This window comes from Leopardus geoffroyi, chromosome A3 (genome assembly GCF_018350155.1).
Source record: "Leopardus geoffroyi isolate Oge1 chromosome A3, O.geoffroyi_Oge1_pat1.0, whole genome shotgun sequence".
Classification (NCBI taxonomy): Eukaryota; Metazoa; Chordata; class Mammalia; order Carnivora; family Felidae; genus Leopardus; species Leopardus geoffroyi.
This window is the reverse complement of record NC_059336.1, coordinates 15103857-15116225: the sequence shown is the minus strand read 5'-3', so window position 1 is coordinate 15116225 and position 12369 is coordinate 15103857. Positions and strand designations below refer to the sequence as shown.

The 12369-nt window shown below is 54.9% G+C and overlaps 2 protein-coding genes and 1 long non-coding RNA gene across 6 annotated transcripts; 1 reads left to right on the top strand and 2 right to left on the bottom strand.

The window, feature by feature from the left end:
- The first annotated feature begins 548 nt into the window (after nt 1–548).
- Nucleotides 549–4697, top strand: UBE2C (ubiquitin conjugating enzyme E2 C). Of its 4 annotated transcripts, none has more exons than XM_045444428.1 (6): nt 765–920; nt 1478–1505; nt 2274–2360; nt 3608–3812; nt 3928–3987; nt 4452–4697. In XM_045444428.1, the coding sequence occupies exons 1-6, from the start codon at nt 820–822 to the stop codon at nt 4508–4510; spliced, it is 540 nt and encodes a 179-aa protein (XP_045300384.1). In that variant the 5' UTR covers nt 765–819; the 3' UTR covers nt 4511–4697. The 4 variants fall into 4 exon arrangements, with proteins under 4 accessions (XP_045300383.1, XP_045300384.1, XP_045300385.1 ...); XM_045444429.1 differs by lacking the exon at nt 765–920 and adding an exon at nt 978–1120; XM_045444430.1 differs by lacking the exon at nt 765–920 and adding an exon at nt 1197–1292.
- Nucleotides 2154–9539, bottom strand: LOC123580115. The gene is made up of 2 exons (XR_006703135.1): nt 9347–9539; nt 2154–2565 (listed from the first exon to the last, which is right to left on the bottom strand). It is a non-coding gene; the product is annotated as an uncharacterized LOC123580115 (long non-coding RNA).
- A 60-nt stretch (nt 9540–9599) lies between these two features.
- Nucleotides 9600–12352, bottom strand: TNNC2 (troponin C2, fast skeletal type). The gene is made up of 6 exons (XM_045444431.1): nt 12223–12352; nt 10735–10786; nt 10456–10599; nt 10249–10363; nt 9945–10081; nt 9600–9774 (listed from the first exon to the last, which is right to left on the bottom strand). Exons 1-6 carry the CDS (start codon nt 12223–12225, stop codon nt 9743–9745), a joined length of 483 nt encoding a protein of 160 aa, XP_045300387.1. The 5' UTR covers nt 12226–12352; the 3' UTR covers nt 9600–9742.
- Between the last annotated feature and the right edge of the window lie 17 nt (nt 12353–12369).

The following is a 12369-nucleotide window of genomic DNA, read 5'->3' as shown; positions in this document are numbered from 1 at the left end:
CATTATCTGCTTTATGAGACGAGGCTGGGGACATCATGTGCTTTGTTAACCTTCCCTGTCTCTCTTATTTCTTCATCCCCTAAGGTATAGACGAAGTGCCGGAATGTGATGGCTGGCACCATAGGGGTTGATGAGAGACCAGAAAATGAGGAGAGGCTTTCATTACCCGCCCCCCGTTTTACAGGTTAAGATACGAAATGTTGTGTCCGAGGTCCCAGAGGACGGTTGGAGAGGCAGCGTTATGAGCCCGTTTCTAAGAGTCTCCTGTTCTGGCCATCATTCCCCTCGCCTGAGTTTTCAGAGGTCCCTACAGTGGTGCCCGGGACATTATAATAGATGGAGGAGCAGGGGTTTCCGGGTTGAGGGAAGAAGTACCAATGTCGACGAGACCCGGACGTTCCCTTCCCCTGGGCGTAGGGATCCTGGCTGAGCGCGGCGGACATTCCCCACTGCATCCCGGCGTTTGTCCTGGAAGGGTTCATCATCCCACGTGGACTTTTTCTTGGCCCTTTAATGGTCGGCGTTTTCCAAAGGCCACCAATCCGCTGCAGATCCGTTAGTTAATGGCGGCCTCTTCTACCAATCGTCGATCAGAAGTCTGTTCCTGCCGCCCAATAGTGGTACGCTGGAGGGTGGGTCTAGCAGTTGCGCAGTTACAGAGTGCTCTGGTGCTCCTCATTGGCTGGATCAAACCCAAGCGAGCCGCTGATTGGCTGGTGCCGCCGGAGGGTTACAATTCAAACGCGGGCGGGCGGGCCCCCAGCCCATCAGTTGCAGTTGTGTTCTCCGAGTTTCTGTCTCCCTACCCGCGCCGCCCGGATGGCTTCCCAGAACCGCGACCCAGCCGCCGCCAGCGTCGCCGCCGCCCGCAAAGGAGCCGAGCCCAGCGGGGGCGCTGCCCGGGGCCCCGTGGGCAAGAGGTGAGCGGTGTGGAGGTAACACTGGCCGTGCCCAGCACGCCCTGGGCCTTGAGGTCGAGACCTCGGACTTCCGGGCCCCCACCTCCTCCTTGAGCGGGCAGATACGGGGACAGGAGGGCACGCCGGGAGCTCGGGCCGCCCTGGGAGGGCCTCCCGAAGGAGGACGGAAGGGGGAGGCAGGCTGCCAGGATCCTCCGCGGGTAAGCCAAGATGAAAGTGTGACTGGGACCTTCGGGGACTTGGCGGGGGGCGGGGGGAGAGTGGGGACGGAAGTGGGTAGAAATTGGGACCTGGCGCGGGGAGAGACGTCAGAGAAGCTGAGGGAGTGAAGAACAAGCCAGACCGCCCTGCGGGAGCCTGGAATTAGGAAGGGTGAGGACTCACTGGGACCCTCCTACGGAAGTGGAAATGAGTGTGTGCCCCCGCTGAAGTCTGACCTCGGGGTAGGGGAACCCTCCATGACAGCTCCTCCAGAGAGATTGGGGTGGGGGGAGAAGCACCGCCTGGAGCCCTGGCTCATCCAGACTCCCAGATGACTCCCAGCACTCATTTTGCAGGCTACAGCAGGAGCTGATGACCCTTATGGTGAGTGACTACCTGCCCAGACCCCCAACCAGTTCTTCCACCCTCCACCTCCCACTCACCTCCGCTAATCAGCGACTTTCCTACATCAGGTTCTTTGCTAGACATAGTGCAGGGGATTAAAACACGAGTCCAGTTTGCGCCCTTCTGGGAAGAAGTTAATATACCCCACCTACACCTTTCCTTCCAGCAGTGTCTACTCCAGATCCCACCCCCCACCCCCACCATGAAGTTCTCTCTAAAATACAGTTCCCTGAAACCATACAAGGCTTTCCCTCTAGCCTGCCTGGTCCTACTTCCTTGCCTGGAGGTTTACCCATACCCTGCTCTCCACCCTTAATATTCTTAATCGTGTCATACTTTGAAATGCTTCTTCCCAGATGACCTTGTCTGCATTAACCCTGAATATCAACTCAAATCCTTCAGTGCCCCTATGTAGATCTACCTAGTCTGTGAATGATCTGGAGGCTTTGTGTGTAACCAGCACTCACTGGCATGCTCAGTTGAATTCCCAGCATCCAACAAGATTGGAGGTACAGAGCTCCCTTCGGCTTCTCTGCATAACCCCTCTCTCCTTAACATACCCAGTACCCCTCCCCAAAGGAGAAGGTTCAGCCCCCAAGAACTGAATCGCTTCCCCAGAAAAGCCTGTCAATTTGGTCTGGTTGCTTTGTTTTGGATCAAAATGTGATGCGCTTCAGAGGAAGGAGTTCACCCACTGACCCCTAAAAGTGTAGTCTGCAGCCCAGCAGGTGTTGTTTCTTCCCCCAGATGTCTGGTGACAAAGGAATTTCTGCCTTCCCTGAATCCGACAACCTTTTCAAATGGGTGGGGACCATCCATGGAGCAGCTGGCACAGTAAGTGTAGGGTTGAGGTCGGTGAGTGTGACTTGGCTGGGTCTGGGGAGAGGTAGGAGGAGAAATCCAAGCGCAGGTCAGCTTCAAGTCTTCAGCCTGGCAGGACGTTCCCCTGTTGTGTTCTTGTGCTCTGAGCCTGTGGCCTCGTCTCTCCCTCTGTACAGTAAGAGGTTGGGTTTAAAGCAGGGCTTTCCATCTTAAGTGCCTACAGGGGGCCAGACAAAAAGGAGAATGGAGGGTACACGAGGACTTTGGCCGATGAAAGGGCTCACGTGAGTCCCAAGATGGCAGCTTGCCATTGCTGCACGTCTGGGTTTTGGTTGGTGGGTTTTGGGGTATTTTTTTTTTTTTTTTAATGTTTATTTACTTTTGAGAGAGACAGAGACAGAATGCGAATGGGTTAGGGGCAGAGAGAGAGGGAGACACAGAATCGGAAGCAGGCTCCAGGCCCTGAGCTGTCAGCACAGAGCCCAGTGCAGGGCTCAAACTCACAAACCGCAAGTTCATGACCTGAGCCAAAGTCAGACGCTTAACCGACTGAGCCACCCAGGCGCCCTGCTCCACATCTGGCTTACGATTAGTCAGAAATCCACGAGTGCCTGGCTGGCTCAGTCAGTGTAACGTGTGACTCTCGATCTTGGGGTTGTGTCTATACCCACGTTGGGTATAGCGATTACATAAAAATAAAATCTTTTAAAAAATAAAAAAATCTGGGGCGCCTGGGTGGCGCAGTCGGTTAAGCGTCCGACTTCAGCCAGGTCACGATCTCGCGGTCCGTGAGTTCGAGCCCCGCGTCAGGCTCTGGGCTGATGGCTCAGAGCCTGGAGCCTGTTTCCGATTCTGTGTCTCCCTCTCTCTCTGCCCCTCCCCCGTTCATGCTCTGTCTCTCTCTGTCCCAAAAATAAATAAACGTTGGAAGAAAAAAAAAATTTTTTTTTTTAATAAAAAAAATCTGGATATATGTCTAAAACATCCTGGTTTTTACATGTTAGTATCTGATGTTATAACTGACTAAAGCACAGCTGTGGTAGCCCTCAGGATGCCAGTTTACACCCCTTATCTGTAGGACAAGGATCACTGATGTCCCTGCCAGATATGCAAGAAAGAACCAGAGCCATTGCAACACTTTGTCTTTTGTCAAGTCCCAGATAAACTCAAAGGTCCTAGCAAGCCCCTTTCTGGGGCTTGGGTTGGGCTGTGAGGCTCAGGGTGGGAGGTATACTCCCCACCTGTTTCTCCGATGCCAGGTATACGAGGACCTGAGGTATAAACTCTCCCTGGAGTTCCCCAGTGGCTACCCTTACAATGCGCCCACGGTCAAGTTCCTCACGCCCTGCTACCACCCCAACGTGGACACCCAGGGTAACATCTGCTTGGACATCCTGAAGGACAAGTGGTCTGCCTTGTATGATGTCAGGACCATCCTGCTGTCCATCCAGAGCCTGCTAGGAGGTGACTTCTGAGACCAGCCCGTCCCCTGAACCCGGGAACCTGTCAGGCCTCCCGGGATTCCCCCAGGCCAGCCTCTTCCACCCCTACTGATCATTCTCTTTCTGTCCGTCCACAGAACCTAACATCGATAGCCCTTTGAACACACATGCTGCTGAGCTCTGGAAAAACCCCACAGGTGGGTCCTCCACCCTTTCCCGGCACCAGGTGATCCCTCCCCAGCCTTCAAAGGCTCCCTCACACAGAAGGATCTTGGTGACTTGGGATTGTGTCCTGAGGACTGGGTTGGGAGTGGATGTCAACCTAGGGAATCCACTTCTGCCTCTGCCTTGGTGTTTTCTGATTTGCCTGTTTGCTATAAAAATCAGGAAACTCTTTCCACGTTAATGTAGGTTGAGGGGCTTTTTAAGTAGAAGGCAAAGCTTTGTGCAAACGATTTGCTCACTGAGGCCCCCCAGTCACCTCCCCAGCCTCACTGGAAGCAGAACCGCTCCCCAAGACCTGACTGGGTGGGCAGCAAAAGGGACTCTGTTGTACTAAGAAATCCTCTCCAGCTCCCCAGATTTTGTATCCTTGATTGCCCTCATGTGCATCTTAACCCCCGTCCCCACCACTCCCTGATACCTGCCTGTTCTCTTCCAGCATTCAAGAAGTATCTGCAAGAAACCTACTCAAAGCAGGTCTCCAGCCAAGAACCCTGACTGTCTAGCCTCTTTCCTTGTGTTGTCTTTTTATTTTCTCCTTAGACGGTCTGTCCTTTCCTTCATTTCTGCCTAGGACTCTGTATCTTAAACTGTGGTGTTATTTTTGTTTTGTTTCTGTTTTTTAAATTAAGTGTCTGGTCGAGCCCTTGTGATGAATATATTAAATAAATACATTGGTTGGTTTTTTTTTTTGGTTTTTTTTGTACAAATTGCCTTGTAATTTCCCCAGGGTTGGGAGTGTTCAGCATGGGTGGAGTAGGGTCCAGGCCCTTGCCCTGCTCCTCTCCAGGGACTAGAAGCAGCTGAGAGGCTGTGTGGCTGCGCAGGGGTGACGAGGACTCGTTCCTCTATGAGCTTAGTCATTTCATGACTGCATCTGATTCCTCACCTGTAAGATAGGTCTCACAAAATGCCTCTGTAGAGTTGTGACATGAACCAGGGATGTCAGTGGATACTGGAGCTGCCCAGCTGAGTTACAGATGAGGCTGAATCAGAAAGCGTGTACGGGGGCGCCTGCGTGGCTCAGTCGGTTAAGCGTCTGACTTCAGCTCAGGTCATGATCTCGTGGTCCGTGAATTTGAGCCCCGCGTCGGGCTCTGTGCTGACAGCCTGGAGCCTGTTTCAGATTCTGTGTCTCCCTCTCTCTGACCCTCCCCTGTTCATGCTCTGTCTCTCTGTCTCAAAAATAAATGTTAAGGGGGCGCCTCGGTGGCTCAGTCGGTTAAGCGTCCGACTTCAGCTCAGGTCATGATCTCGCGATTCGTGAGTTCGAGCCCCACGTCGGGCTCTGAGCTGATGGCTCAGAGCCTGGAGCCTACTTCCGATTCTGTGTCTCCCTCTCTCTCTGCCCCTCCCCTGTTCATGCTCTGTCTCTCTCTGTCCCAAAATAAACGTTAAAAAAATAAAATAAAAAATAAAAATAAATGTTAAAAAAATTTTTTTTAAAAAGAAAGCGTGTACGTGCACACGTGTGCACAGGAGGGGGTTGGGAGGTGAGGACCAGCCACCTTTTATGACGGGATGTTCTGGTCCTGAAAAAGGAAAAAGAAAGCACTCAGCTCACCCTAAGCAGGCCTGGGGTCTGGGAGACAGCCCGGGAATGCCTCTTCCCCGGGCAGAGACCTCAGGACGGCTCCCGACTCCCCCCTTGCCCCAGGGCCCCCATGCCCCCACTCACATTCACCCACTCATCACCAGCGATTCCTCCCGCTCCTGCACCCACTGGCCCAGGCCCCCAGCCCCTAGGCCCTCTCCACTGGCCTGCCACAGGCCCCAGCCTTTGGGGCCCTGAGAGGAAACTCCTGTGCTGACCAGTTGGGGTCTGGGCAGGGGGAAGGGTGGAGTAGGGTGATGGCCCCAGCCCAGGTACTGCAGGAAAATCTCCAACGTGGACTAACACAGCAGCAAGATGCCCTCCAACACTGCCTGGGTCTTGGCCTCACCCAGCTCTGCCAGCAGCTGACTGTGCAGGCCTGGGGGCGGGGAGGGGGGGGGGGAGGGGGGGGAGGAGACCGCAGCGGAAGGCATCAGGAAGGTTCTCACTTTTCTCTTATTCCTGCCAGCCCAGGCTCCTTCCCTGCTCTGTGCCCCCACGGAGCAGGCAGGTGAGAAGTGGCCTGTGGATCTGGGATGGGATTTGGATGACACTGTGTGTGGCTAGCTCTCCCGGCAGTGCTGCCCAATCGGATGTGCAGAGAAGTCTGCCTGGGGTCTACCTCCAATGCAAATGTGGATTCAGTGGGTCTGTGTGGGGCCTGAGGATCTGCATTCCTCCCGAAGTTGAAGAAGTTGAAGATGAGCGGTGTTCTCAAGGCGTGGCCCTTCCACCTGGAACTTGTTAGAAATGCAAATTCTTGGCCCCAACAAGCTCTCCGGGATTCTGAGGCTCTCTCAACTTTGAAAATACGTGACTAGAGGATGTCTAAGAAGACAGCTCAGAAAGTAGCACTAAGATGGTTCTTACTAAATGCTGGCCAAGGCGGGTATATTTTTTTGTCTGCATTAGGAGGCTTCTCCACGTGGTCCTTGATCCAATTGTTGGGCCACGCAGATGGCCACATGGCCTGCCTTGTGTCAGTCACAGGGGTGGACTATAGCTCAGAACCAATCAGAGTGTTCCTTAGAATTAATCCCTGGGAGAAAGTAAAATGATTTTACTAATAGGGTTGCTTAAAAGAGGAGGGAGTCTGGGCAGCTGGTGCAGACAATTGCAGATGGGAGAAAGCCAAGCAGAGACCAGTAGCTGGGAGATGGAGGTGACATTGAGACTGGCCTCCAGCTGACGCCTTAGCATCCCAGTTTCGTGAGCCAGCAAATCCCTTTTTAGTTTAAGTCCATTTGATTTAGGTTTCTGGCACTTGCAACAAGACGGAGAAGGTATTGTTCCCATTCGCCCCATACCATTACTGAGTGCCTGCAGTACAAGCCCTATGCTTGGGGCTGGGGATCAAGCAGGGGAAAAAACACAGTCCTGTCCTCAGAGGCTGAAGTTCAGGGGGCAGACAGGCAGGTCAGCGGGGGTAGAATAAATGCCATAAGAGTGGTGGTTAAGAGCTCAGACCTCACAGGCAGAACAATTGTTAGAATCCCCACACCCCTCCCTGTTACTTGCATACATTTAGACTAAACCACTCTGTAAAATGGAAATATTAGTAGCTACCTCATCGGATAGACAGACCTTAGAGTAGTGCCTGGCATGTGGTAAGCCCTCCTTAGATGTTGGGTACTATGAAAGCTCAGAGGTGGGGCACCTAACAAAGACCAGGAGAGTCAAGGAGGGCTTTCTGGAGAATGGACTGGGCCATGAGGGAGGGATAAGGAAGGGAGCACACTCCTTGGATAGCAAGAAGTTCAGCAGTATGGAATAGTGGCATAGTGGCATGGACGTCAGGTCGCAAAGGGCTTGTAAGGCCTTTAAATTAAAGGCCTTTACCGAGAAGGTTCTGGGGCACCCGGGCAGCTCAGTCAGTTAAGCGACTGGCTCTTGGTTTCAGCTCAGGTCATTATCTTATGGTTCATGAGTTCGAGCCCCACGCCAGACTCTGCTGATAGCATGGAGCCTGCTTGGGATTCTCTCTCTCTCTGCCCCTCCTGCTCTCAGTCCTCCCTCTCTCTCTCTCTCTCTCTCTCTCTCGCTTTCAAAATAAATAAACTTTAAAAAAGTAAAAATAATAAAATACAGGGGCTTTACCTTGAGGCACCTAATAAAGCCTTGAGTAGGATTTGATGTCAGAAAGCTGCTTCTGGCAGCCTTGAGGGGAGGGAACGGCCAGGAGGTTAACTACTGTTCTGAGTCACAACACTGAGCGGGCTCGGAGAGGACGGATAAAAGAGTAAGGAGACAGAAGGAAAGCAGCAGGCCAGAGCAAACTGCAGGTGGGAAGGTGGCTCCAGAACTCCAGGGTGCCATCTCTGAGATGGGGAATTTATGAGATTCGAGCAGGACGGGTGTGAAGTTCTAAGGGCAGCTAGGGAGAACTGTCCACAGGTAGGTGGTGCCACAGTTAAGAGCCTTGCTCCTGTTTCCACATGTGTGTGCCCGGGGTACGTCACCGCCTTCCTCCGCTGTAAAACGGAGAGAACAGCCTCTGCCTGCCTCTAGGGTTGTGTGCATCAATCAGACAGGCCCGCAAGACACAGCACACAGCAAGCGGTCCTGGTGATGAGTGCTGACCCCGGCTGGAAATAGAAACTGGGAAACATGAATGCCTCAGAAAGGGGAGCCAAGAACACAAAGGAACTGGAAAGGGAGGACTGTAGCGATGAATAACCACACAAGTCAGGGTTTCAACGTGGTAGTAGTGATATTAATAACAGCATTAGTGGGGCTCCTGGGTGGCTCGGTCGGGTTAAGCGTCTGACTCCGGCTCAGGTCAGGATCTCACCACTGTTCGAGAGTTCAAGCCCCACGTTGGGCTCTCGGATGTACTTATTTGTTAAAATAAACATTGAAGAATAATAATAGCATTAGTACGTGTCACACTCTGTTCTAAGCGCTCTGCACTAACAAACTAACTTGTTCTCACAACCCTGCAAGGTTGTGAGAATTCTCATTATCCCCATTTTACAGAGTAGGAAACTGAATTACAGAGTGGTTTGTCATGGCAGTGAGGATTCGAACTCATTCAGAGGCACCCTGCCTCTAAAGCTAAGGCACCACTGCACGGCATTAGCTTTGACCTGCTGCCTGCTGTGATTGAGTCGTGCACAAAGAGTTACAGAAGCCAGAGCACAGCCAGTGGGAGAAGGGATCAAGGGAGAAGGTGGTATCTGAGCTGGGTCCTGGTATCTTTGACGTGGTATCTGAGCTGGGCTGAGAAACTTGCCAGGCTTTTTAGAGGAGGAAGGGCATTCCAAGGAGGGAGAAGGCGGGAGCAAAAGCCAGAAGGCTTGAAAGTGCACCCCCACTGTCCAGGGCAGGAGTGACAAATCGCCCAGCGTGACTGGAGCCCAGAAGGGAGGGAAGGAGGGGAAAGGAATTTGGACTGGATTCTAGACGCAATGGGGAGCCTTGAAGGTCTTTCAACGGGGGAGGAGCCAGGTCAGATTTCTTTTGGCTCCATCGTGCTGACGGCCGTGTGTTGAGCGCATTGGCCGGGGCTGGAGGCAGGGGTCCAGGGTGGAGACGAAGACGTCAGAACAGACGAAGTAGAAAAAGTCAAGCAGGAACAATGCTGCCTGGAACGGACGGATACTCCCCTTTCCCTCCCCAGCCCGGCAGTCTGCACCGAAGACCCAAAAAAGCTCCAGAAAGGAGGGACGGTAGGGAAGGAAAGGGGCTTCGGTCGCCTGCGGCGACCTCACCCTACCCCCATCCCAGGCACCCTCACTCACCCCGACAGCCCCAAGGCCCCGGCCACCCTCCTCCAGCGCCAGGCGCCACCGCAGTCCGTCGGCCGAGCTGCCCACGCCCAGCGCCAGCTACCAGGAGCCGGCCGGGAACCTGACCAGCGCGTCGGCGCGTCAGGCAACTCGGGTCGCCCCTCCTCGGATCCCAAGGGCGCTCGGGTGGCGCCCTGGACCACGGCCCAGCCCGGCGGGCCATGACACCCACTCCCCTGCTCCTCCCCTCACTCAGGCTACGTGCTTCTCAGCGTCTGTTTTTATTCTTTCTGGACACAGAGCCAGCAGGGGCCGCGCCTCCCTCCCGGGGCGGAGAGTGGGACGGGGCGGGGTGGCACCGCCCTGGCCCGAGGGACGCGCGGTCGGGGCAGAGGAGAAGCCGACTTCTTACTGCACGCCTTCCATCATCTTCAGGAACTCTGCGGGGAAGGAGAGGGGGAGGAAATCTTGCACAAAACCGCCGGGAGCTCCCCACCCTGCCCACGAAGCCAAGGACGTTCATGTGGGTGCCACGCCCCGGACGTTCCCGCGTGGCGCGCCCCCCCCCCCGGCCCCCGGCCCACCGCCACCAAGCTCTCGCGGCCCTCACCGTCGAAGTCAATGCGGCCGTCGTTGTTCTTGTCACCGTCTTTCATCAGGGATTCGATCTCCTCGTCGGTCACGTGCTCCCCGGAGGCCCTGAAAATCTCAGCCAGCTCTTCCGCATCGATGTAGCCGTCTGCGTTCCTTTGGAGCGAAGGGACAGCATAGGGCTCAGGGCAGGCAGGAGCGAGCTGCCCTGCCACGTCGACGCCTCCCCTCCCTCACCGCCACCCCACGCCGAGAATGTAAGTGCCCTGCCGGCCAGACTCGCCCAGCCCAGCGCATTCTCGGCTCTCAGGCCCCCAGTGCACCTGTCGAAGATGCGGAAACACTCCGCCAGCTCCTCCTCGCTCTTCCCCTTCGCATCCTCTTTCATCTGGCGCACCATCATGACCAAGAACTCCTCGAAGTCGATGGTGCCGCTGCCTGTGGGGAGCAGGTGGTGAGTGAGCCTGAGCCCTGGATGCCCACCTCTCCCGCCACCGTCCCAGCCCTGCCTTGGAGGGCCACCAGCTCACCGTCCTCGTCCACCTCCTCGATGATGGCATCCAGCTCCTCTTTGGTGGGTGTCTGGCCCAGCATCCTCATCACCGTGCCCAACTCCTTGACGCTGATGTCCCCGCCACCGTCAGCGTCAAACATGTCGAAGGCGGCCTTGAACTCTGCCGGAGGAAGGAGGCAGAAGACCGAAGTGGGGCTGCCTGGACTGTCAGCCTCACACCTTGTCTCCCACCCTGTTCAAACACCGTTGCCCAGCACACATCCCCCCAGCAGCCCGCCCGCCCACCTGCACTCACCAGCGATCATCTCCTCGCTGAGGTAGGACCGGGCCTCTGCCTGCTGGTCCGTCTGCAGAAGACGCAGAGTCAGAGAGAAGAAGGGGCAGACCCCCGAGCTCATTCCTGTCTCAACCCCATTCTCTTCAACCCCCTTCTGTCAGTGCCCTTTGGTCTTCCAGAAGAACAATGCCAAACTAGCAACACCTTCTGCATGTTCTCACAGCACCTGGCCCCAGTTATGAAGGACTAGGGAGAAAACGGATTACGCCCAAGGTCTTCAAACTTGCCAGTCAGATGCCAAGTCAGGAATTCCTAACCCACTAACCTTGGGCAAGTCACTTAGTGTAACTTTATCTCTTCTCAGCAGCTTCTCAGAGATGAGATAGCATCGGGGGTGTGAAAGGGTTTTGTAAAGTGGCAGCACTATTCCAGCACGATTTCCCACTTTTCCCTAGCTCCTGACAGAGCCTGGCACTGGAATAGGTGCTCAATAAACGTATGTCCTCAGATAAACAATAATGCAACGCAAAGTCGCTAAGCGCCTACTAAATGCCCATCAGGCCAAAGACTAGGCACTGAAACCAAGAAGATTCAGACACAGCATCCCTCCCCTCCAAGAACTTGCGGAGATGGAGATTTTAAGCTTCCTTCTTATCATTCAGTCATCGGAGTAAATACCACTCATGCTGGGCCGAATATAATGGGGGCCTTGTGGGGGTGAAAGTAAGATTTGGAGAGAGGGGATCTGGCCACATGCAAGCCAAGCCAACTGGCTATGGGGCTTTGGACTGAGGCTGGTGAGGAGGAGGGGCTGAGGTGGCCAAGGTGTTCTTTGGCCGGCTGGCTGATGCCTTCCTCCTTGCCCCCCCTCCCCTCCTCCCTCCTCCTTGTCCATGCAGGAGAGTCGGCTATTTTTAGTCTGGCGTGGGCCACAGCAGCTGTCCTCCAGGGTCTAGTTACCCCTTGAAGTGAAGTGGGGTGGGGGACCTCAGCAGACATGACAGCCCCAGATTAGAACCCCTCTCTGAGAAGCTGGGGTCTGTCCTCTTCTGCCCCTTCTCCTCACCCTTGAAGCTCTTGGACTTGAGACCCTGCAGACCTCCCCTCTTCCAGAAGAGTCTTCTCTCACTGGCAGTAGGAAGGTTTGGCAAGGCTTCTAGCCCACCCCTGCCACTGGCTCACTGGGTGACTCACTCTGGCCCTCGGAGTCCCCACCTCTACCATGAGAGAGACAAGCTAGGACCCCCTCACACTTCCATGACCAACACTGCCAAAGCCTCAGGTCTGCAGGGAGTTGGCAATACCCGGAACATCCCAGCCCTCCCCTTTCTAGAGAAGTCCAAGGGCTTCTTCCCCAGGCTTCCTTCTAGACACCCAGGCTCCAGGAACCTTCACGGTCCATCTTCAAACATCCAATTACTGGACTACAGAGCACCCAGATCTGGCCTGGAAGAGGTCCAGAGGTGCTCCAGCAAGCAAAGGGCTGAAGTCCTTTCTTGTCCTTACCATGGTTGCTAGTCACAGGGCCTCCTCTGCTGTAGGTCACCGCCTCAGACACTCCACCACCCAAAGTTGCCCTGGCCTGCTCCAGCCCCTAGGATTTGTAGGGGCTCCCTCCCCTCCCACCTCCCTGCTCCCCAGGACTGGCTGCCC